Source organism: Caretta caretta, chromosome 2 (genome assembly GCF_965140235.1).
Source record: "Caretta caretta isolate rCarCar2 chromosome 2, rCarCar1.hap1, whole genome shotgun sequence".
Lineage (NCBI taxonomy): Eukaryota > Metazoa > Chordata > Testudines > Cheloniidae > Caretta > Caretta caretta.
Window position 1 is genome coordinate 256841189 of NC_134207.1, and position 23876 is coordinate 256865064.

The window sequence follows — 23876 nt, forward strand, 5'->3', positions numbered from 1 at the left end:
TGGCTTTGCTTTGAAAAAATAAGCTTCTAAATAAGAGGGCAGTGTAAATAAGTAGGTCTCTTGTGGCTCAGCTCAGTTGCTCTTATTCACATAGTATATAATAGTGCATCTCAGAACAAAGAAAAACCAAGAAAGAGAGAGCTTTAGTCAAACTCCCCACACAAAATCATAGCAGGTGAAATTTTGCCTGAGCAAACAGAAAGGTCTTCAATGCAGGGCCAGGCTGATGCACTTGGCTGCCTGATAGGAACTGCAGTACACTCACTCACTGCCTTCCCTTTCGCCCTGCCCAGTCCATCTCGTCTGTCCCATCCCATGGTACTGTGTGTATTTTAGTTAACTAACGGCACTGAAGTCTATTCAACATTAACTTCTTTAAACTTACCCTGTGTTTGTTCTTCCTTCTTTCCCTTTTCCATCACTCCGTTCTCTGCCACACTCTTGCCATCAACCATCCCCTGCTACCTTTCTTTCCTCACTACCAAAGCCCTGCCCATTGCTTATACTCACTGCCTCTCTCACAGCCCTAAATCAAATGATGCCCCAGGCAAGGAGCTTCTGCGATACTCCCCCTCCATTTGTTAAACTTCTGAATACCTTATTTTTTATTGCATTTGTTTCCATTTCACGACTTGGATGCATGATTTACACGCATGATTTATCACTGACATATAAGATGATAAATTTGCATGCAAGGATCTGTAAATCTATATTTATTCATGCCATATATAAGCAAATAAAAAGAAAATTAATTTCCTATAAGCTTATAGAAACTTTTTAATTTTAAGAATAACTGAAATGTACTAACATCAAGAAATTGAACTGTGCACCAAAACTGGGTGGACCAGTATTAAATCGTGTTACAGTAGGTGACAACCTTAGAATGTTAACCCTAGTCCTTTAGTTCAAAAGAGCGCTTTTTCACCTTTGCCCTTGCGAACTGAATCCAAAGACTGGCCAATGACATTTTCAAGAGATAAAATAGCAAGTGACATCCGCCTCTCTTCGGCCATTGTCAATCGAAGATATGTTTTAATGAGTCTGAGCTTAGAAAAGCTGCGCTCGCCACACAATTTACACCATTTGTGAAAGTCATCAAACAGTATGTCTTAAGCATGGCAAAAGAAGGAACAGTTTTTCTTTTATGTTGTTGCATAGATAGGGGTTCAATAGATATCTCTGGTGTCTCATTAAATATGTCCTGCATTAGTCACTACTTACACTCAAGTCCTAAAACACAAGTACACTTTCACAATTACACAATAAAACAAGGTTCACAATATCACAGCAGGGCTCTCACTTAACTTCAGTTCCCTCTTATATCTCACTCACTGATTGGTGATGCCCCACCCCTTAAATACCTGCAAGGGTGTGGTTGACAACATTCTAGGATGTTGGAGGAAAATGTAGTTCTCAGAAAGTCTGGAAGGTTCTGTGACATTCTACAAAAGTCCAGAACACTCTAGGAGGTTATTGAAAAATGAATCCACATGCGGAACACCTGAAACATGTTACTTCAAAGATTCTATTTTCCCTTTTCTCGCTAACAACAAAAACAGCACCCCGAGCCCAGTGCCCCCTATGCTCGGTACCACCCCCCCATCCCAATTGCAGCCTCTCCCCACTCACTCCCTGCCTCTCTCACACACCCCACACCCTGTCACAGCCTCTCCTCCTCACCACTCACTCCCTGCCTCTTTCACACACCCCATTCCCAATCATAGCCTCTCCCCTCTGCAATTACTCCGTCCCTCTCACAAACCCCCACTCACAATCACAGCCTCTCTCCATTACCCACTCACTCCCTGCCTCTCATACACCCCCACTCCCAATCACAGTCTCTCCCCCTCCCCACTCACTCCCTGTCTCTCTCACACACTTGCTGGCCCCACACACAACTATCTGTGTTCTACACACAATGCCCCTCTGCACGCAAATCCTCTCTCATGAGAGCCTACGAGACTCTCAGTCACTTGGGAAAGGGAGTTTCTTTCAGATTCTTCCATTTTCTCTACAGAAGAGGGGTACCTCTCACTGGTCTCCTCCACACCCTGCTCCCTGAAGGGAAAGGTGCTGTTACTGTTCCAGGCGATGAGGACTAATCAGGGCTTAGCATGCCTCATCTGGTCTAGTATCAGACCAGGCAGGGACTGTTGGGTCCCAATCATCCAGGCGGTAGGGAATCTGCCTAAGTCTATGCTTGGAGTGAGAGGCCAGGGGAGTCACAGCTACAGGATGGGGGGTGGGGAAGGAAATGGGATAGGCAGCAGGGGAAGGGAAAGGAGATGCCATAGGCAGGGTTCTTGCACCCAGGGAGAGGCATCTGCTGCAGGAAGAGGGTATAGTTACTTTTCCATGTCTGGTTTCTGTATTTCTTCTGCCACCATAGACAATTGCATGGTCTGCCTGAATTATCGGACCAGTCTGTGGAAATGTACACTGAATGTCAATGAAGTCAGGCTCTGTCAGACCAATGGCGGAAGTGAGTTGTAGAGTCTAAAGCCTTACTCCGTCAAGAATGAAGCCTTACTCCATCCTGCCTTAGGATGTACAAAACAAGGGACTGTCAGCAAGTACTCCTTCACTGATGTCTGTTGTGATGGAATGTGGGGAGAAAATCTGAAATGTCATGCTTGAATCATATCTTCTGTAACTGGCCCTGATTCTCTACTCACACCTCTGCAAATTCTACTGAAGCCAAACCAGTTTTACACTATTTTATCAATGGAACAAAAGTAGAGTAACACAGTGGTGAACCAGGCTTGACATATGCTGGCATAAAACCAATTTCAGACTACAGTTTTAATTTAACCTGAATTTACTATCATCCTCCCAGAGTTCCATTTCAAGGAACCTTCTAATTAGATTCTCTATCCTGCATGATAAGAGTTATAACCTGAAAAACAGAGAAGGACGAGCTTTTTGTTTCAAGAATGCTGACATTTGCAGATTTCTAAGTGTGTCACAATCATGCATCATGTTATGTTAAGGCAGAAAGAATATGCATTAAAGGCTTGTGAGAAATGGAAACAGTGTGGGGGAAAACAGGCTCCAGGCATATCTAGCTTTTTTTAACAGAAAAGTTTCCACTGAGTTTACCTAAAGCAGGCCAGGTTAAATCTCATTAAAGCCATGTGGGGAGCTCTGCTGCCAGGCACTTAAATTATCATTGCAGTTAGAGTTTGTTATTAAACAAAATTGTTCTAAGCCATCTTGAGGTAAAATCATCACAAATAATTAAAACCTAAATAACTGGCCTCTAATACTGTAGCTTTCCATATGGTGGTTCTTGTATGTATCAGCCTCATGCCCCCAGTCCTCTTAATTACGTATCACTCCTGCAGGTTCCACTGCTACTTACCACATTCTGTGGCCTAAGGTGCTCCATAAAGTACTATGAAGTAACTAGGGAAACCCTAGAGGTCTGGCAGGGTAAGCCTGTTTCCCCTGTATCTTTAAGATATGTTCTGCTGGCTAACTGCTTGATTACTTCCTTTGTTTTCCCTAATTAAACACAATGCATCCTGAGATGTTTATAACCCCAGAATGAGGAAAATGGCTGTGTAAAGGCAGCAGTGAAATCTGGCAGAGGCTTGTGGGTCCTGGTGCTGAAGAAGATGATGTCCCAGAGGCGCTTGGAAAGGGAGGGGGCAGGCATAACTTGGTGGCCTCTCATTAGAGGATGTCACATTGGTATTCATCTTCAGAGTAAAAGGGAAAATACTTAGCAAATGCTTTTAAAGGAGAAGTGTGGGAGTGTATCCGCGCAAACAAACAGTTGGCAAGGTTGCTGCTTCTGGCATTGCTTCGTCAATCATATTCAAGTGTAGTGCTAGTATTCTAACATTTTCAAATTCATCTTACAAAATTCTCTTTTGACAGGCAAGTGGCATCACATGTAGGTCCTTAGCGTCAACCCACATGACATGATGAGGCACAAGTAGATTTCACTAACAGCAGCTGGGAATGTCACAGCACCTCATTACAGAACTGACTATATTCCTTTTTAATAACTTGTCTGTCTATACTTTGCCTTATTAACGTCAATAACCTAAATTTCTATCTGAAATATGCTAACTCATTTGTAAGATTTTACTGTAAACATAAGTATGCAGTTAGAGATTTCAGAAGCTGTTTCCTATAAGTGTGGGAGAGCCTATTACATTCTTCCTCTGATTTTGTAATACCCTCCAGATCAACACCAGTGACACTTGAAATGCAATGTGATGACAGCATCATGGTATAATGGTGCTAAAAACAGTTACACCGTGCATAATTTCATGGCTATGATCTAGGGTTCAATGTTATAAAGATAACTCCAATGTCAACTGACTAGCAATAAGGAGAATTCCATATTTACACCATAATACACCAACATACTTTTCAGGGAGTACAGATTTACGCTGAAGATTTAGGAATTACTAAAATTCCAGCCAACCAACAGCTAAACTGTTACATAGCATGAGGTTATCCAGGGCACCTAGTGAGTTACCATGTGTCCCCTTTAGAGTACATCAGAATTTATGTTAGTGAGGCACAATAGTATATACGAGACAGATTCAAGAAGCCAAATGTCATGTGATCATAACATTTATGCCTCTGAATCACCTGTGTGTGTATATATATATATATATATATATAGCTTCACGGAAGTCCAATCCAGTTCATTGTTAAAAAGAGGACTGGAGGAGTTTAAAAAGTAAATATGCTCCACATTATGTGACTACTTAGAGATGCGGCAGGGAAAGACACTATGGACACTATTCAAAGTACCTATCCATTTATTTCACATATACTTAATCTTGATGTGCACTATGTATGCAGACCCACTATATATGCAGAAATGGTATGCATTCATTCATGCTCTCAGAGACTAAGAAAGAGTTCTGAGTCCAACTGAGGTGCAATCCAACAAGAAAATATTTTTCTTTTCAGACCTGAGTTCTGCAACCCAGATAGGAAACTAGGAGCACAATGAGTCAAAAACCTTGTTGACAAAGATGCCAGTGCTTTAGAGTTATTTATAAAAAGAAATCTCCTATATATACTAGTGCACACAGGACTGGAGCCTTCTCCCACTGAAGGATGAAGGATTCATTTAAGATAATCATATTCTAAACACACTTTGTGACTTTAATTCTATTTAGCAGGTGAGTAAAAGATTCTGGGTCCTACCCAACACTCACTTGAAGGCAATAGGAATTTTTCGACTGATTTCAGTAAGAACAGAACCCATAATCTGCTATCTGATAATTAAGATCAACATTGTAAAATCTGTGTGTAATGTGGTTTGTTTACATAACTCTCATGATTCAGAATTTGTCATCCTATTTACTTTCCCCTTCTCCTGTCAGGTTAAAAAAAACCCCAAACATTCTCACCCTTTCTCCTACTTCTTATGAACTAATTAAGCTACAATAAATCACTTCCAAATTATTTAGCAGTTGCCGCATGCCTACAAAACTGTTTCCTGAAAACGATAAAGTTAGCATTTGTATTTTCGATAGGCTGGTGACTTCAGAATTATCCATGCTGATGCACTCTGAAATCTATCAGTATCTGTTTTTCCATTTGGAAAGGTTTGCTGATAAGTACTCAGGCTTAAATATATACCATGTTAGTGTAATCTCATCTGAATCTGATTTATATTTCCTGATCCTCACGCAGGCTGTCTAAGGATACATGATGAGTGTTAATAACTAGGGAAAAAATGGACTTGACTACTCTCTCTCTGAAAGTAACAGTGAATGATCTGGTATATTAGCATATTCTCTCTCATATTTATTAGATATGATTTTCAATTTTCTTTAACACAGGTCAAGTCCATTGTTTAAATAAGAGTAAAACAACTGTTTGGATGAAAGGCAAGGGAAGGTTAATTTCCCAGCTCCTCTGCCAACCCTCAAGAAAGGAGCATATTCGATATGCAGAAAAAAAAATCACTGTGTCCTAATTCTTCAGGCCAAATGTAGCTTCAAAGGAAAATCTGTAAAAAGTGCACATTTTTAAAAACCTTTTGTAAACCAGATTTTAATATTTACATTGTTTTGCAGTCAACAGCCATAAAAGATAATTTGCAATCTCTGTCAAATATTTTCGAAATATTTTTAATTTAGTTTAGCTTTCAAATATAAATGCCTCACTCTGCTTCCTTCAATTCCTTTCCCCAAAGTCATGGTATCCGACACTAAGAGCTTCAAACCAAAATGTTGAGTTCTGAAAAGAATAATATAAAGCAAACAGGGACAAAATCCACTGTTAAACAGCTTACTGTATCAACACCAAACCCATCAGATCCATAATGTCAGACACACTCTGTAAGCTGAATAAGCAAAACATTTCCACAATGAGTGCAAGCCAGCAAAGTGTTCCATAAAATGACAACAGGGACATAAGATTCAGCGTTAATAGGTTCAGAGCTTATTTAACTCATTCTTTACTTATGGGATATTCTACTACAAAACAAACAAGGAAGTGACTTTACAGTAAACATAACCTAAACTCCATAGACCAAACAGGCTACATACATTCAAAGACAGTGCAAAGACACAATGTTAGCTGTAAGGTTTGTATGTTCTTGTCCAAAAATGAACTGAACTAAAAATAGCTTCTGGTATGGAGACAGTTAAAGTGAATTCACTTTTGTACAGCACATGACCCATGAATCACTTACATCTGACTAAAACACACAAGCCTTTAGTGGAACTTAAGTAAAAGGAATCATTATCATCAATTCAAGTTCCTTTTTTCTACTGAAAACCTTCATGTTCCTCTGAGAATTAATACGTATTTTTTTTCAAAATCAGTAAAGCAATTCTGCAGTTTTTGTCCTTGAGATATAAAAAAAAGAATTCTTTGAGTGAAAAAGAAAGTAGACAATTTTCCAGAAAGTAATAGATATGGAATAATACCTGTGCATCATGGGAGATCTGCAACTTCTTGAGAGAAAAGGGAGTACATTTGCATACAAACAATAGAAATATGAAAAAACAATCATGAAAACTCACCACTAGGTTTCCTATCACCATGACCAGCAAGAAGACGAGAAGGCACAACGGTTGCCCAGCTACTTCCATACAATCCCACATGGTTTCAATCCATTCTCCACAGAGAATTCGGAATATAATAAGGAATGAATGGAAGAAATCGTTCATGTGCCAGCGGGGCAAATTGTTATTAGAGCTTATCTTGTTGACTTTTAGCAAGTAGTCTTTTCCAAAAAGCTGCATTCCTACCACAGCGAAAATAAAGACGATGATCGCCAGAACCAGGGTGAGGTTACCCAGGGCACCCACTGAGTTACCAATGATTTTAATAAGAGTATTTAAGGTTGGCCAGGACTTTGCCAATTTGAAGACTCTCAGCTGTGAACAAAACATAAAACAATGTCTGTTAATAGAATGACAGACATTTCTGGTTCTGAATTATTAAAAATGGGTAAAATATTAAATATTTTTAATACTAGGAAACAATGTGCAGTACAGAGTGATTTTAGCAGCAGTTTTGTTAGACTCACCATAGCCATATTTATTACAGTACAATTTGTGCTTCTCACATGACAGGCAATTAATTTTTTCAGAAAATATGCTATGCAGCATTAGGATTAGATGGGTGTGTCCACCTTTCCAGACTACCGTACCCCTTTCAGGAGTCGGATTTGTCTTGCGTTCTCCAAGTTTCACTGCACTTAAAAACTACTTGCTTACAACATCAGATATAAAAATACAAAAGTGTCACAACACACTATTTCTGAAAAATTGCTGACTTTCTCATTCATATCATATAACTATAAAATAAATCAGTTGGAATACAAATATTGTACTTACATTTCAGTGTATAGTATATAGAGCAGTATAAACAAGTCATTGTCTGTATGACATTTTAGTTTGTACTGATGTTGCTAGTGTTTTTTATGATGCCTGTTGTAAAACTAGGTAAATATCTAGATAAGGTGATATACTCTCTGGAAGACCTCTGGGCACCCCTCGGGGTACAGGTACCTCTGGTTGAGAACCACTGTCCTATGTGACCAATTCCTTGCTGCTGAATGTTGCGGGCAGGGGATTGTGAAAGCAGGGAGAGAGAACATAGCCTCAGTCCTTAACATTACCTTTTGTGTTCCTGTGTCTCAAAAAAGATAACTTTAAACAAGCTGCCTGGACTTTTAAGGGCCCAGTCCCACAAAGGGAGGTGCCACTCTTGTGTGTTCCTGAGTAGGACTTAGCAAGATATTGCTACCTTTCAATCCCAGAGATTCACCTCTGTGCAGAGGACTATATAGGGTTGCCAAGCCTCCAGGATTGGCCTGGAGTCTCCAGGAACTAAAGATGAATCTTTAATTAAAGATTATGTCATGTGACGAAATCTCCAGGAAATCTACATCCAACCAAAATTGGCAACCCTAGGACCATAAGGCCTAAAAAAATCACCTAAACCCCACTTAAGACCTATTTTGAAGACTTAATGGTGCTTAGGCCTATACTGGCTCTCTGCACAGGGGTTAATTTAATCCCTGCTGAAGAGGGGTTGCGGGAGGCATTCAGCCGCTAGCAATATCAGGCCATACTTTTGCAGTTTTCAGGAAGCAAATATTTATAGATGGTAAAGTTAGGGCAATTAAGTCTTCTTGAAAAGAAAAGTTTGTTTTCATGGTCTGGCAAAACTTGGGAAACAACAGAATGGGCAGAATGATTAGCATGGACATCTTGGTATATGAATGCGACACAAATGTCAGGCTGGCAAGAAAACTACTTTTCTGTTCCAATACATCAACAGATTCTCCCATTAATGGAGTGTAACCCCCCTGCACATTTAAAGGGACTGACAGTGAAGGATTTTCACTGAAAGACAGGTTCTGTGTTTTGGTGATAGGTTCTGGGGGAAAAAATCAGTTTGTGATTCATGCAGAGCTATCCACTTTTGACTACATTTAAAAATACAGTAGTATGTTTATTATGTATTTAAGGAATAAAACCTGTAAAGTGACATGTTACTAATTCTTGAGCTTCACTGTTCATTAATTATCTACCGACTTTTCTATTAACTTCTACGCAAACTCAGTTTAAATGCGTTGCAAGTAACTGACACAGCTAGACAGAGTCAAATTCTGTTCTCATTTATTCTGTTGTAAATCTGGAGCAATTCCATTTGGCCCATCATCTATAATTAGTGTCACTACCGGCATTCACTAATTTATAAAATTTAATTTCCTTTTCAATGAATGTAATTTTAAGAGAATTTAATAAATTCTTGAAAGGGGCTATGTTTTGCAAAAGAGAATAAGGAAACATTACCAATCTGAATGAGCGTAAAACAGACAGATTTCCCATGCTGGATAAACCCAGTTCCATTAGGCTTAGGATAACAATTATACTGTCAAAAATGTTCCAGCCCTGCTGAAAATAGTAGTAGGGATCTAAGGCAATTATTTTGAAGATCATTTCTGCTGTAAAAATCCCAGTGAAGACCTGTGGAAAGGAAAGAGGAAGTGAGATCAGTCTGTAAACACATCTCCTGTCATGAATGATTTCCTACTGATATGTTGAATTAAAATACAGAGACAACAAAATTTTACCAGCAAACCTTTCATCTTTCATCTCTAATGTACTGTCAGTACTTATTGTCAGTATTATCAGTACTCTGGGCTTGTCTGATCCTTTTTCAATATTAGTACTGTTGTCAACAAACAACAACAGGGAATGAGCTATACCTTTGAATTAAGACACTAATTTTCATCTCCCTCTATCATACAAACAGATACCAATAATAAGGTGAGAGAATAAAGGTGCTTTTTAAAAAGCTTAAGTCCATAACTTTCAGTGGGGAGGTGAGAGTGATTGCATGACACAGTTAAAGAGGTACTTTTGGGTTCCAGCATACCTGTAGAGTTAGCCCTTTTGTTTCTGTTATTGCACCAATACTATGCAGCATAGTCCTTGCACTTTCAGATTACTGCTGGCAGTGATGGTGATTAGGGCCTCTAATTTGAGTCTTATTGTTCTTTTAAAAATAGACAGGGAAATTTGCTTTTGAAAGTGCCTTGAGAATACTTTGTTTATTTATAACCTAGTTCAAATGTTGCACAGTGAAACTTTTTTAATCTGAACATTTTTCTGTACCACATAAACATACTTATGGAGGGGAGCCTGTTTGTTGATGGCAAACCAGATTTTAAAGGAGGTATCTTATTTGAACCCATACTCGCAAACTGTGTGAAAATGCCAAATCTAGTGCTTTTAAAAACCCCTTAAAATAACTGATTTAAATACATAAGTACAAGGTTGTAAATAGTTGGCTTAGAAGAGAAGGTAGTATGTAGACACACAGTTTGTCACATATTGTTTTATTTTGAGTCTAACCCTCTGGTGAACAGTGCACACAGCTGTGTGTCTTGAAAAATCACCTACTGCATTTGCACATTGCAGCAGCTGATTTTCCATGACACGACAGCCTATGTCAATGCACACTGGTGATCAGAAGATATGTACATGTTATTGACTTAAGTCTACCCGTAATGTTCACACAAGAGGAAATCCTGTCTAACCTATAAACTAAGTTTCTGCAATAGTGCTCCAGCAAGACAGATTAATGGGCTCTAAGTAACAACTAGGAAAACCAAATGAGATGAGGGATAAGATAGAATTATAAAATGGCAATGCTAAGGAACAAATGGCCAAACCTGCATTTGAGGAAGCGGCAACATTTACTCTATAATGCTTGGGGAATGAATGAACAGGTAGACAGACTTCCATATAGCAATTTTATATGTTTCCATATCTAAAACGCCTTTCTCTTTCTGATCAGGAAGAAAAAAATTTCTCTAGTCAAAACATTTTGGATGGACCATCCTTCTTAAAAGGCCAACATGCTAAATTACTTCAGCCCAGCTGGTCTCCAGCGGTGGTACTGCACCAGACAGACTCAGCTCTGATTTCCAACAAGTTAACAACTTCTGAGTCACTGTGGTTAGACATACTAAGTCCATGGGGATATTAAACATCATAGTCAATGGTTGTGAAGTTGTACCGAGGATCCTGACTCAAAAACTGATGATATGCTGAGCACATCATGCAATTATCTTGCTGAGGGATGACACAGGAGAAACAATTTCTTTTTAATCAATAATCTTTTGAGATGGAAACTCTAGGGCCAATAAGACATCAGAGCTTCTGAGGGAATCAGAATCTGTAAAGGCAGAAGTGACTCTTCTGTGTATTAGTTATGAATTCCAAACAGCAATGCATCACAAAATCACTGGAACCTTGTTCAGTGCTAGCTGTGATTGTACAAAAAACTGCTTTCACTAGCTAATCATCCAGATAGGGGATTACTTGGACATTGTCTTCAGGAGTGGAGCCATAAACTGGTATGGGCTATGGTGTACAGATTCTGATAAGTATTAGTGATGTTGCTAACCAATCTAATTTAGATCAATAACCTCTTGATTTCTTTGGAAGGATGAGAAATATAGAAAACATTGCTGCCTGGTGCTGAAGAACTGGCATCACTGCAGGTAGCCTGCTCAGGTGAAGCATGCAGAGATGTGAGTATAATTCTGCTATTTTGCTTGATATCGGGTAAAAACATTATCCTCTTTAGATGACGAGCCTGAGAAGTCAGAGGACCAGAACTTGGTACCATAATTTTATGACGCAAGTAATATCATCAGAACTGAAGCTCTTCAATGACTGATTCTCACAAGTGCCAGATGAAGAGTCATACTCTCCCTTCTTATTGTCAGAGGATAAGAACACTTGTTTCCTTTTCTTTCTATTGTTTCTGTCATGATTTCTTTAGAGAAAAAAACAAATGGTCTTTTATTCCCTATGATTCCCCCCATTTAATACTACCCTACCTGCTTGAGGAGGGACAGCTACAGGGAAACCTCTATCAGAAAGCAGTGGAGAAATACTAGCATTTTTGAGTTTGGCTAGGAAGAAGAGAATCCTGATTTTGTTCCTTTAGGAACTTGCAGTGAGGAGACTCAAGACAGACTGAGATTCTTCATAAAGTCATAACTAGAGCCAGCTGGAAAAATTCTGATGAAACATTGTTTTATCCGAATTTGCTGATTTGCCGAAATCGAAACACATTTGAAGAGACTGTTTGATCTCACCAATAATCCAGCAGAACTCAGGCAGGGCTCCTACAGAACTTCCATCAAAAACCTGCCAGGTTTCCTGCCAGCTCACCCACCTGGATCCTCAGCATCCCAGCTGCTGGACGGCCAGTCCAGGGCTTTAGGGTATCAGGGGCTCTGGGGCTTCCAGGTCCAGGGCAGCCCACTATGCAGATTACCTCTACTTCCAGGGTCCATGGCTCTGGGGCAGCTCACCAAGTGAACTGCCTCAAAGCTGGGAACTCCAGAGCTTCCTACAGCCACAGCTCCAGCCAGCCAGCCAGACTGTCCAGCAGCTGAGGCTCCATTCCCTTTTGTGGAGAATTTTGAAATTTTGGGTTTTCATTCCAAATCGAAACAAAACCAAATGTTGAGATATTGAAAACCTCCGTGAATCAGAATTACCTTTCTGTGCCCAGCTCTACTAATAACCCATCTAAGTTTGGGTTTAATAAAACTGAAGAGGAAGGGCCCAGGATGCTCTTGAGCCACTGATATTTCGCCTGAAGAACTGTCCTTTCACAGAAGCCCATTGCAAACAGCATTGCAAGAAGAATGCCTGCTTCGTTTTATTTTTTCACCATTACCACAAACAGGAGAAATGGCTCCAGCAAGCAGTACTGAGAGACTTGGAGCAAGATAAGGTTGACTGCTTTTCAACTTCTTTTAGAGTAACAGCTGTGTTAGTCTGTATTCGCAAAAAGAAAAGGAGTACTTGTGGCACCTTAGAGACTAACCAATTTATTTGAGCATAAGCTTTCGTTAGCTACAGCTCAACTTCTTTAGTTTCCTGTCTCTGTTTTCTCCTCTACTCAGAGTGATCGCACATAGGTCATCTAGACTCTGCCAGGCAGAATTGTGGGGGAGTCACACAGGTGCTGCTGGAATCTAAAGTTACCTATGGACTGGACAAGGGGAAAAGATGATAGGCCAAGTGTAGAGCAGGGAGCATGAGCATCTTTGCTCTGGGGTGTCAGAGTGGGCAGCTGCAGAATTGCCACCTGACCACCTGCTGAGAAGCCCCAGGATCTGGGAGACCTCAGTTTTGTCCATGCGGGGAATAAGATGAGGGATCAAAATTCCTGCATATGGGTCTGCTGTTAAGGGGAGCCAACACAGCCCAATTAGAGGGCTATTTAGCTCCTTTTATAGCTGGTGCTATCCACAAAGAGCAATAACAGAGGTCTGGGAGCAAGACAGAAGTCCATCACTGACCATAGCTACAAAGGGAAATCTCTCAAGACTGAACAGCTTAAGATGTGGTGATTGGTCCATCTGCCTAGGAGAGTAATTGACACTGCTGGAGGAAGCCAATTGGTGCAGTTATGAGAATGGAGAGAAGTAGTGAGGGAAAATTATGTATCTGGTGGTCAGCAGATTCCAAGAGAAAAGGACTACTCTGAGAAGCCTAACTGTTGCTTCTGCCTATTTGTACCTGTTAGCTCCAGGAGTCCATGTTGGTGGAATTGTGTGAATGGACACATATATACTTTGTCAAATATTTCAATAATTGATTGCTACCATTTTTTTTTTACAAAAATGAAAATAACCTTAAATCCAGTATGTGATTCTTTCTGGATGATAATCTGCAGAGGAATATACTGCCTGTATTTTCTCTAGAATATGGCTAATAGTTTCAAAGGCTTTAATTATTCTAAGTGCCCCAATTTCTGAGTGCCCAACTTGAGAGCCCTTAAAAGAGTATGGTTTCCAGAAGGTGGGTGTTCAGCATGATCTGAAATCAGGGCGTTGTAGCTGTCTCAACCTGGGAAGCCCCAAAATGAGTAAACCGGTTGGGTTTAGTGTGTAGGTGCTGGGTGGTCTTGGTGGCCTACGATATACAGGAGATTGGACTAGATGATTTGGTGGTCCCATCCAACCTTGAAAATCTTGGCTGTAGTATAACTATAAAAGTGATAACTCAAGGATACTTCCCCCTGGGGCACTAGCTTATTTTTTCCATAGTATTCTTTAACTTAAAAAATCACTAATGTTCAGTGACCTCTACATCCTTATTATTGATTTTTAAAAACTTTTTAAGATTCTTGTTCCTTCACTTCCTATAATAGTTACCTACTGGAAATCTGTTGGTCTCAGCACTGAAGTGACACTTTATTGTCCACTAATGAGCAGCAGAGTATGCTTGCTTAGTGACAGCAGATACATAACCTTTCTTCATTTCTCTTCAGCTGCCAGGAGGACCACCAAATAAAGAAAGCTACCCTTGCTTGGCAAGACATCTACAAGGTTGTGCTGACAGCACACCAAATGGGTTCTTCCTAAGACCTCTAGCTCCAATAGTTTTCAGCCTTCACAACTTGCAAAAGCAGAAATAAACTCTCCAGATATAATTTTGGGTTCAAATTCACTTACCAGATTGCCTATGTAAAGCATGTCATCAAACTCCTTTGTCATCTTGTAATGCTCCAGGGCCATGAAGAGAGTATTCATCACAATGCAAAGGGTGATTGTGAGGTCAGTAAATGGATCCATTACTACAAACTTTACATGTTTCTTGATTAACAACCACAATGGACAGCAATCCCAAATGAGAAATTTAATGGCAAAATGATTCCAGCATGGAGGACATCGCTGTTGTGATTCCTCAAGCTCTAAGTGAGAAGCAGAACGTGAAGAAATAGTCAAATAACACTGAATTATGTGACAAGAGAATACTTTAAACGAATCAAAGCACAGAAGAAAACCCACCAGCATCCATCTAAATGACCAAGAATCTGCTTTTTAATAGACAAATAGTCCTACCCCAACAACCTGGTAAAATACAAACTCTTTGAGGACATGGATTGTCTTTATTTTTTGCCTATTGCACAGGACCAAGCACACTGTTGACTTAATCCTCAAAGCCGATAACACAGGGGTTGGCAACCTGCGGCACGCGGCCCATCAAGGTAATTCACTAGCGGGCCACGGTTCACCATTCCCGACCAATGGGAGCTGTGAGAAGCGGTGGCCAGCACTTCCCTGCAGCCCGCTGCTTCCCGCAGCTCCCAAGCACTGTCTACACTGGGGGCTAGGTCAATATAACTATGGCCTGGTCTACATTACACAGTTAGGTCAGTGTAAGCTGCCTTACATTGACCTAGCTGTGGAAGTGTCATTACATAAATTTGGCTCCTGCGGATACAAGTGCCTTTCTACGTTGATTTAGTAACACCGCTGCGTGGCGTACAGTCCAGGTAGATGTAATTAGGTTGATGCACTGTCAGTGTAGACACTGTGTTGCTTACATCGACTGTTACTGGCTTTCAGGAGCCATCCCATGGTGCCCCACGCTGACAACATGATCGATACAAGTGCTCTTGGTGAGTACGAGCACCATAACAGAACAACTAAACAATTACAGTCTGTTTATAAACAGTCCCGTCTCTTCAGCCAGGGTGCAGCCTCTATGCTCTTCCCCTCACTGAGAGACAAAACTACAGTATCATATATTGGGATTCTACTAGCAAACTTTTAAATGAAATCACTGAAGTCACTGGGTCTTTAATGGGGCCAGGATTTCACCATGAGTTTGAGTATTCTGTCTGCATCCTGCAGGCCAGATTGTATACTTTGTACATAGGCCCTTGTTGTGTCTGGAATGAAGACCCCTGTCCCAAGGGTGAGGAAGCTGTGGGATATCACCCTACGTTCCCTTTCAGTCACATAACATTTTCAGTTATGTAGAACAATGTCTGTGCTGATGGCATAAAGGTTTCATATGCACAAGCTCCTACAGAGTTTTATATCAGTCGATGGCCATTTTTACTGTGCAAGGAATTGGGTGGAACTGCAATGGAGACCTTTCTCATGCTGGCCCTGATTCAGCAAGAGACTTGAGTATGGGTTAGGGTATATGCTTAAATCACTAGCTGAAGCAGTCCCACTAATCAAGTAGTTAAAATTAAATATGCACTTAAGTCCCTTGCTGAATCAAGGAACTGATTGTAAAAGCACTCCATTCAAGTTCCACCTCCTTCTTTGCACAATTAAAATGACACACTTGAAGTTAGCCTTTTAGAACTACTCATGTGCTAAAGTTACACACAACTGATCTCAATGTGCAAATGCAGACTATATTTTAAAATGCTCAGGACCCAGTCTAACTTCCAGTGAAGCCAAAGGAAAAATTCCCATTGATTTCAAAAGGAACTGAATTGAGTAATTAGTACACAAACTGCATTAGTTATCCACGCATGTGCACTGAAGCCTACTGTCTTTTGTAACTAGAGCTGATTTGAATTTTTTATGGAAATCATTTATTTGCTGAAAAAGGCAGATTTGGGTCCACCAAAATGATTTGTGAATTCAGGTCCATTTTGGCAAATTATTTCAATCAGAAAAACAACAACAACCAAGAAATGCTGAATTGGTTTGTTTTGGCATTTTATGAAATGAAACATTTAAACTTTTTGCTTCAGAAAAATGTTTCATTTCAAAATTTACTTCAATTTTATTGAAAAAAATTAAAATGTTTTTAAAACCTCAATACTTAAACAAAACATTTTATTTGACTTTATTTTTTTTTAATTTTTCAATTTTGCTAAACAATTAAAAAAATTTCCATTTCGGGTCCACCTGAAACTATCCCCCCCCCGATTTTTCAATTTGGCCACCACGTCAAAAATCATCAGTTATCCATTCAGGTCTATTTGTAAAATTGGCAGACTGTCGTTAATGGGGCTGCTATCATAAAACTTACTACTCAGTCAAGTCAAACCAATTTTTCCTGGAATACTCAAAGACACTTCTCCTCAAAGAGGACTATCTCCCTGGCAAATTTTAACTTTCTACTTCAGTCTCTTCAGCACCAGAACACTTAAAAATAAACACAAGGATAATCTTTATAACAGGGATGGGATTTTTTAAAAACTTTCCTTGTATTCAAACATCTCAACCAATTTTGCTAAAAGTTCAGATACAGAAATTTTCCACTCCTATTCTAATAAAAGAAAAATATAGATAGTACTTACTATCTACTATACCCCAAGAAGAATGACCATCATTTGTCAAAATAATTTAAAAGCAACAGTGGAAATGATGGTCTAACCTACAGTGAGGCATTAAAGATTAGACCATGCCAGCTAATTAATTTAATGTAACTTTTTCTAACTGATTTAGCTTCTTACAAATTTATTGATTTTGGCACGATAGCTTAATATGATAAACACCATGCCAGCTATATGACTATTTCTTACCTACATTAATTTTTGAAACCCATGGCAGATATGACAGCCTTTGTTATGGGTGAACTGCAAAGGGAAAAATAAAATTGGACCCATGCCCTTTTATTTGCTTCCTTCTGGTGTATAAAGAACACACAGAATATTGGTTTTGTTTGTGGTTTTGTTCTTGTTAGTTTTTTTTAAATTAGAAATTCAGGTCCTTTCTAGCTTGTAGGACTCCGAGGAGAACTAGTGATGTGATGAGATCATAAGAGTAAACAGAATGAAACGTTCAACTGAGAGGGGAAGGTGTTTTTGTTGTTGTTTTTTGTCGAACAATTTAACTCATTGGACCAGATCTTCAGCTAGTGGATTTTTGATGTTAAGTCAATGGCCCTTTGTTTTGTGTTAACACATATTTAACTTCAATGACTCATTAAAGTTTTGGAGTAAAGAAGCCTTTGCTAAAGAATTAACTACACAGGGCACAGATAAACCTAGTCTATACTCTCACTGCGGCATTAACTCCAATTATCTACACTTCAGTTAACTCGTCCCGAGTTAGCTTCTCCTGAGAGAGCGCGGCCACATGTGAAGCAACACTTGTTGCACGGAGCGATCGTGCTGACAGCTGACGAGTTGTGCTGACTCCAGCTATAGCTTATACCACAAGAGGGACCAGCCAACTGGCGTTAAAAGCACCATGACGCTCAGGTTAATATTTTTTCTATGTGGATGGCACTTGAGTTGGGGTAACACTCAAGTTATTACTCGAATTATCTGGGCTTCGTGTCTGCTCCTCTCTCCTGCCTGTGGCCTGTACCTTTCACCTGGGAAAAACCTTAGCCCACAGTAACTGGCCTTTAGCCACAGGAAGTTTGTGTTCCCATAAGCAGACTCTGGGGGGTTTAAAAGGCCACTTCTACAGGACACCTGCTGCCGGTGGTGCCAGGGCATACAAATAGGTGCTGGCTGCCATGGAGAGAGGAGCAAGTGCAGATAAGCCTGCTTACCTCCCTTCTCCATGACCTGTACTGCAGTGATATACTTAGTTCAGGCTCCTATGCCTACCGAATTATCGGTCACGGCCTCTACTCCAGCCTGGCCAGCTCAACCTACAAACCTTTAGGTTTTGTTTAGCAACAAAACTTCGGGAGCTCTAAATAGCTGTTAAATTACACATGGTGAGTACCTCTGCACTATACTGTATCAACAAGGGCTCATTGGCCTAGACACAGGGGTGAAAGTAACTTAAAGGACTCACCGGTACTCCGGAGTCCTGATGAGGGGGCGGGGCCTCAACCTTAAGAGGAGGGGCCTTTAAATCCCCAGGCACTTTAAATCAGGATTTAAAGGGCCTGGGGCTAGGACTGTGGGAGCAGCAGCTGGGAGCCCCAGGCCCTTTAAATCACCCCCCGAGCTCCCAGCTGCAGAGGCAACTGAGAGCCCTGGGGTTCGGGGGTAATTTAAAGGGGGCTATTTAAAGGGCCTGGGGCCACTGCTACCACCCCAGCCCTTTAACTTGCCACCGGAGCACCGCTGCCGCTACCCCAGGGCTCTGGCAACAAGGCCCCGGGGACAATTTAAAGGGCCCGGGCCAGATTAACTTTTTGTGGGCCTGGCGCCAAACATATTTGAGGGCCCCCCTGGGGAAAGAAGAGGCCAGGGGCAAGAGCACAGCGGAGCATGGTGGTGGTGGTGGGGGGGGAGGGGGGGAAGGATTGGACCCCAGCTGGAGCGAGGCAGGGGTCGGGGCAAGATGAGCACAGTGAGGCATGGGGGGGGGGGGGAATTAGTCCCTGCTGACTGGAGCAAGGCAGGGGCTGGGGGCAAAAACACAGTGGGGCGGGAGCTAGGGTTGGTCCTTGGAGCAAGGGAGGGGCTGGGGATAAACTGCAAGGGCAGCAGGGCTGGGGAGGGGGTAAACAGGATCCCCCACACACTCCCCTGCCCACACAGAGCGGGTACCTACCTTCTCCCTGGTTCTAGCCCATTCTCTTTGTCTCTCTCTGCACCAAGCTGACAGTGGGGGTGCACTGAGAACAGGGCTGGGGATGCAGGGTCTGGGAGGGAGTTAGGGTGCAGGAGTAGGCTGGGGGTTGGGGTGCAGGGTCTGTCCAGGAGCTAGAATGAGGGAGGGGGCTCAGGGTTGGGGCAGGAGGTTGGGGTGTGGAGCGCTTACCTGGGGCAGCTCTCATTTGGTGTGAGGGGTGCAGGTGGGTATGTGGGGTGGGGAAGGGTGCAGGAGCTCCCGTTTGGTGCTCAGGGTGGGGGTGGGGATGTGGGGGGGGGGTGCAGGAGTCAGGGCAGAGGGCTGGGGGTGTGGCCTGGGGTCATGGGGGTATGAGGGGAGTGCAGGTGTCAGGGCAGAGGGCTGAGGTCGCTCCCAGCTCCCTGCCCTGAGCAGCTCACGGCAGAGGACTGGAAGGGGTATGCCCTGATTCCACCCCGTTCCCCAAGGCCCCGTCCCCCGCCTCTTCTCTGCTTCCTCATGCCAGCAAACAGCTGATCGGCAGCAGGGAGAGAGAGTGAGAGGGGGAGGGGGAACGCAGCACACTGGGGGAAGAGGCGGGGGAGGGGGGAGCTGGGCTGCCAGCGGAACCTGCCCTGCAGCAGCAGGACAGAGCCCCGGGAGAAGGCAGCACCAAGCTTCTGCCCCCATAGGAGAGAGCGGGGGGGGGGGGGGGTGGAGAAGAGAGGCCAGGGCCCCTTCTGAGCGTGGGCCCTTTAAATAGCTGCTGGAGCCCTACCGCCGCTACCCCAGGGCTCCGGCAGCGGGGCTCTGGTGGAAATTTAAAGGGCCCAGGGCTCCAGCCACTGCTGGGAGCCCCAGGCCCTTTAAACTGCCCCCTGGGGAAGCCGGTCCGCCCCGCTACGGCTCACTGGCTCTTGCCGGTACGCCGTACCGGGGCGTACCGGCTTACTTGCACCTCTGCCTAGACATCAAAGTTGCCTGCAAAACAGATTTGTAACACAGCTGTATAACACAAACTGTATCTGAATGCAGACCTCTTCGATACATATTCCAAGACTTGTCCGTGCATCAGTTTGTGGGACAGATGTGTGTTGAAAAAGCATTTCTGTTAATAACAATGTATCAGTTACTATGAAACTATAGCCAGGATACACTGAAATGCTGTTGAACTGAAGAAGTGGCGGGGAGAGGGGATGGCTGTTTATTGTCATTGTTTATGATTTGTAGACCAGAAATTTAATTCCTTTCCACTATCTTTCTATGTTTCGAGGAAAGAGTTTTCATTTCTACACTGTGGTGATGAAGGAGATGTTCTGAAAAAAAATTATGATGAAATTAGAATCCAGCCTATTATATTTGTGACATAGTGATCACACTAACCTCTAGTACAGCAACGTTTTTTGTAGTAACAGATATTGAAATTTATGTCATTATGATCTTTGCTACCAATATGTACTTGGGTTTGAATTAAGGAATCAATAAGGAATGTCTTACCTTCCATGGCACTGGTAATGATACTGACTGCACTCACTGCTCGTTGTCTTTGAAATGGCTGGTCAAAATGGTCCACTGAAAGGCGATGGGGCATCAAAAGCTGCTTCTTGCTTGCCTCATCAGATGGAGAGGCCTGTTTAAATGGACATACTTGGTCAGCAAGGCACAAGAGAGGATGAAGTCAGGGCAGACATGGAGTAGAATTTTCAAACTCAAGGAGCCGAAGTTTCTTGAGACTTTTATTTTGAAAATGGGACTTAGGTATTGCAACATTGAGCAGAACAACCCTTAAAAATCTGGGACTAAGTCTCTTTTGAAAATATCACTTGGGCATCAAAGTCAGACAAGTTCTTTTGAAAATTTTGCCCCTTGATCTCGATGCACTGATCCAGACAGAACATGTAAAAATATGCAAGTGAGGAGGAAGGGTATTTCTAACATCAGAGAAACATCAACTCAGTAGGCTCTTAGCTTGTGAAAGAAACTCTATTTAATTACAATAATTATAACATTATTTCTGAAATGTGTTAACTGTTTAATTATATGGGTACCAAAGGAAAAGGGGTATGAACAAAAGCTCCAGTTATTGGCCTCTAATATCAAACAAAGCAAATGCTAGGGGTGAAAAGTGCCTCTTCATCACATGGCTTTTCTTGGTCTGCAGTGTTGCCAACTCTTAGGAATTTATCACCAGTCTCGCAATATTTGGTGTTCTAGCTGCTGGAGTTTTGCAATTTTGTGAGAATCTCAGCCTCCATTTGAAGAAAAATATGTTTCTAGCCTTCATGGCTGCAGAGAAACATTTGAAAAAACAAAACCATAGAATCATAGAATCATAGAATATTAGGGTTGGAAGGGACCTCAGGAGGTCATCTAGTCCAACCCCTGCTCAAAAGCAGGACCCATACCCAATTAAATCATCCCAGCCAGGGCTTTGTCAAGCCTGACCTTAAAAACTTCTAAGGAAGGAGATTCCACCACCTCCCTAGGCAATTCATTCCAGTGTTTCACCACCCTCCTAGTGAAAAAGTTTTTCCTAATATCCAACCTAAACCTCCCCCACTGCAACTTGAGACCATTACTCCTTGTCCTGTCCTCTTCCACCACTGAGAATAGTCTAGAACCATCCTCTCTGGAACTACCTCTCAGGTAGTTGAAAGCAGCTATCAAATCCCCCCTCATTCTTCTCTTCTGCAGACTAAACAATCCCAGTTCCCTCAGCCTCTCCTCATAACTCATGTGTTCCAGACCCCTAATCATTTTTGTTGCCCTTCGCTGGACTCTCTCCAATTTATCCACATCCTTCTTGTAGTGTGGGGCCCAAAACTGGACACAGTACTCCAGATGAGGCCTCACCAATGTCGAATAGAGGGGGACGATCACATCCCTCGATCTGCTCGCTATGCCCCTACTTATACATCCCAAAATGCCATTGGCCTTCTTGGCAACAAGGGCACACTGCTGGCTCATATCCAGCTTCTCGTCCACTGTCACCCCTAGGTCCTTTTCCGCAGAACTGCTGCCTAGCCATTCGGTCCCTAGTCTGTAGCTGTGCAGTGGGTTCTTCCGTCCTAAGTGCAGGACCCTGCACTTATCCTTATTGAACCTCATCAGATTTCTTTTGGCCCAATCCTCCAATTTGTCTAGGTCCCTCTGTATCCTATCCCTGCCCTCCAGCGTATCTACCACTCCTCCCAGTTTAGTATCATCCGCAAATTTGCTGAGAGTGCAATCCACACCATCCTCCAGATCATTTATGAAGATATTGAACAAAACCGGCCCCAGGACCGACTCTTGGGGCACTCCACTTGACACCGGCTGCCAACTAGACATGGAGCCATTGATCACTACCCGTTGAGCCCGACAATCTAGCCAACTTTTTACCCACCTTATAGTGCATTCATCCAGCCCATACTTCCTTAACTTGCTGACAAGAATACTGTGGGAGACCGTGTCAAAAGCTTTGCTAAAGTCAAGATACAATACATCCACTGCTTTCCCTTCATTCACAGAACCAGTAATCTCATCATAGAAGGCGATTAGATTAGTCAGGCATGACCTTCCCTTGGTGAATCCATGCTGACTGTTCCTGATCACTTTCCTCTCATGTAAGTGCTTCAGGATTGATTCTTTGAGGATCTGCTCCATGATTTTTCCGGGGACTGAAGTGAGGCTGACTGGCCTGTAGTTCCCAGGATCTTCCTTCTTCCCTTTTTTAAAGATTGGCACTACATTAGCCTTTTTCCAGTCATCCGGGACTTCCCCCGTTCGCCACGAGTTTTCAAAGATAATGGCCAATGGCTCAGCAATCACAGCTGCCAGTTCCTTTAGCACTCTCGGATGCAACTCATCCGGCCCCATGGACTTGTGCACGTCCAGTTTTTCTAAATAGTCCCTAACCACCTCTTTCTCCACAGAGGGCTGGCCATCTATTCCCCATGTTGTGATGCCCAGCACAGGAGTCTGGGAACTGACCTTGTTCGTGAAGACAGAGGCAAAAAAAGCATTGAGTACATTAAAGCTTTTTCCACATCCTCCGTCACTAGGTTGCCTCCCTCATTCATTAAGGGGCCCACACTTTCCTTGGCTTTCTTCTTGTTGCCAACATACCTGAAGAAACCCTTCTTGTTACTCTTAACATCTCTCGCTAGCTGCAGCTCCAGGTGCGATTTGGCCCTCCTAATTTCATTCCTACATTCAAACCTAAAGGCTCAAAACCCAGAAGGCAAGTAAAAGAACCACAAATTTATAATTTTTTAAAAATCATGATTTTTTTAAGCCAATCTCATGATTTTGAAGGTTTGGGGTTGGCAATACTGAGCCAGGCAACAGGATAGGATATCCTTATGCACATATGGTGTCATAAATATAAAGGAAGGGTAACCACCTTTCTGTATACAGTGCTAGAAAATCCCTTGCTGGCACCTGACCAAAATGACCAATGAGGAGACAAGATACTTTCACATCTGCGGGGAGTGCGGGGGGGGGGGGGAAAGACGGGGGACAAAGGGTTCATCTGTCTGTGTGATGCTTTTGCCGGGAACAGATCAGGAATGCAGCCTTACAACTGTTAGTTAGTAAGTAATCTAGCTAGAAATGGGTTAGATTTCCTTTTGTTTAATGG

The 23876-nt window shown here is 42.2% G+C and overlaps 1 protein-coding gene across 13 annotated transcripts in view; it reads right to left on the reverse strand.

Moving 5' to 3' along the window:
* The window catches only part of LOC125631202 (sodium channel protein type 5 subunit alpha-like), a 328900-nt gene that overhangs the window by 150608 nt on the left and 154416 nt on the right, over positions 1 to 23876 (reverse strand). For all 13 annotated transcript variants that reach the window (XM_075126008.1, XM_075126015.1, XM_075126014.1 and 10 more), the window contains 4 exons: positions 20753 to 20885; positions 14492 to 14730; positions 9294 to 9467; positions 7008 to 7364 (listed from right to left, as the gene is read on the reverse strand). In XM_075126008.1, the coding sequence (XP_074982109.1) occupies positions 7008 to 7364; positions 9294 to 9467; positions 14492 to 14730; positions 20753 to 20885 (903 nt within the window). The remainder of the gene's footprint in view (positions 1 to 7007; positions 7365 to 9293; positions 9468 to 14491; positions 14731 to 20752; positions 20886 to 23876) is intronic.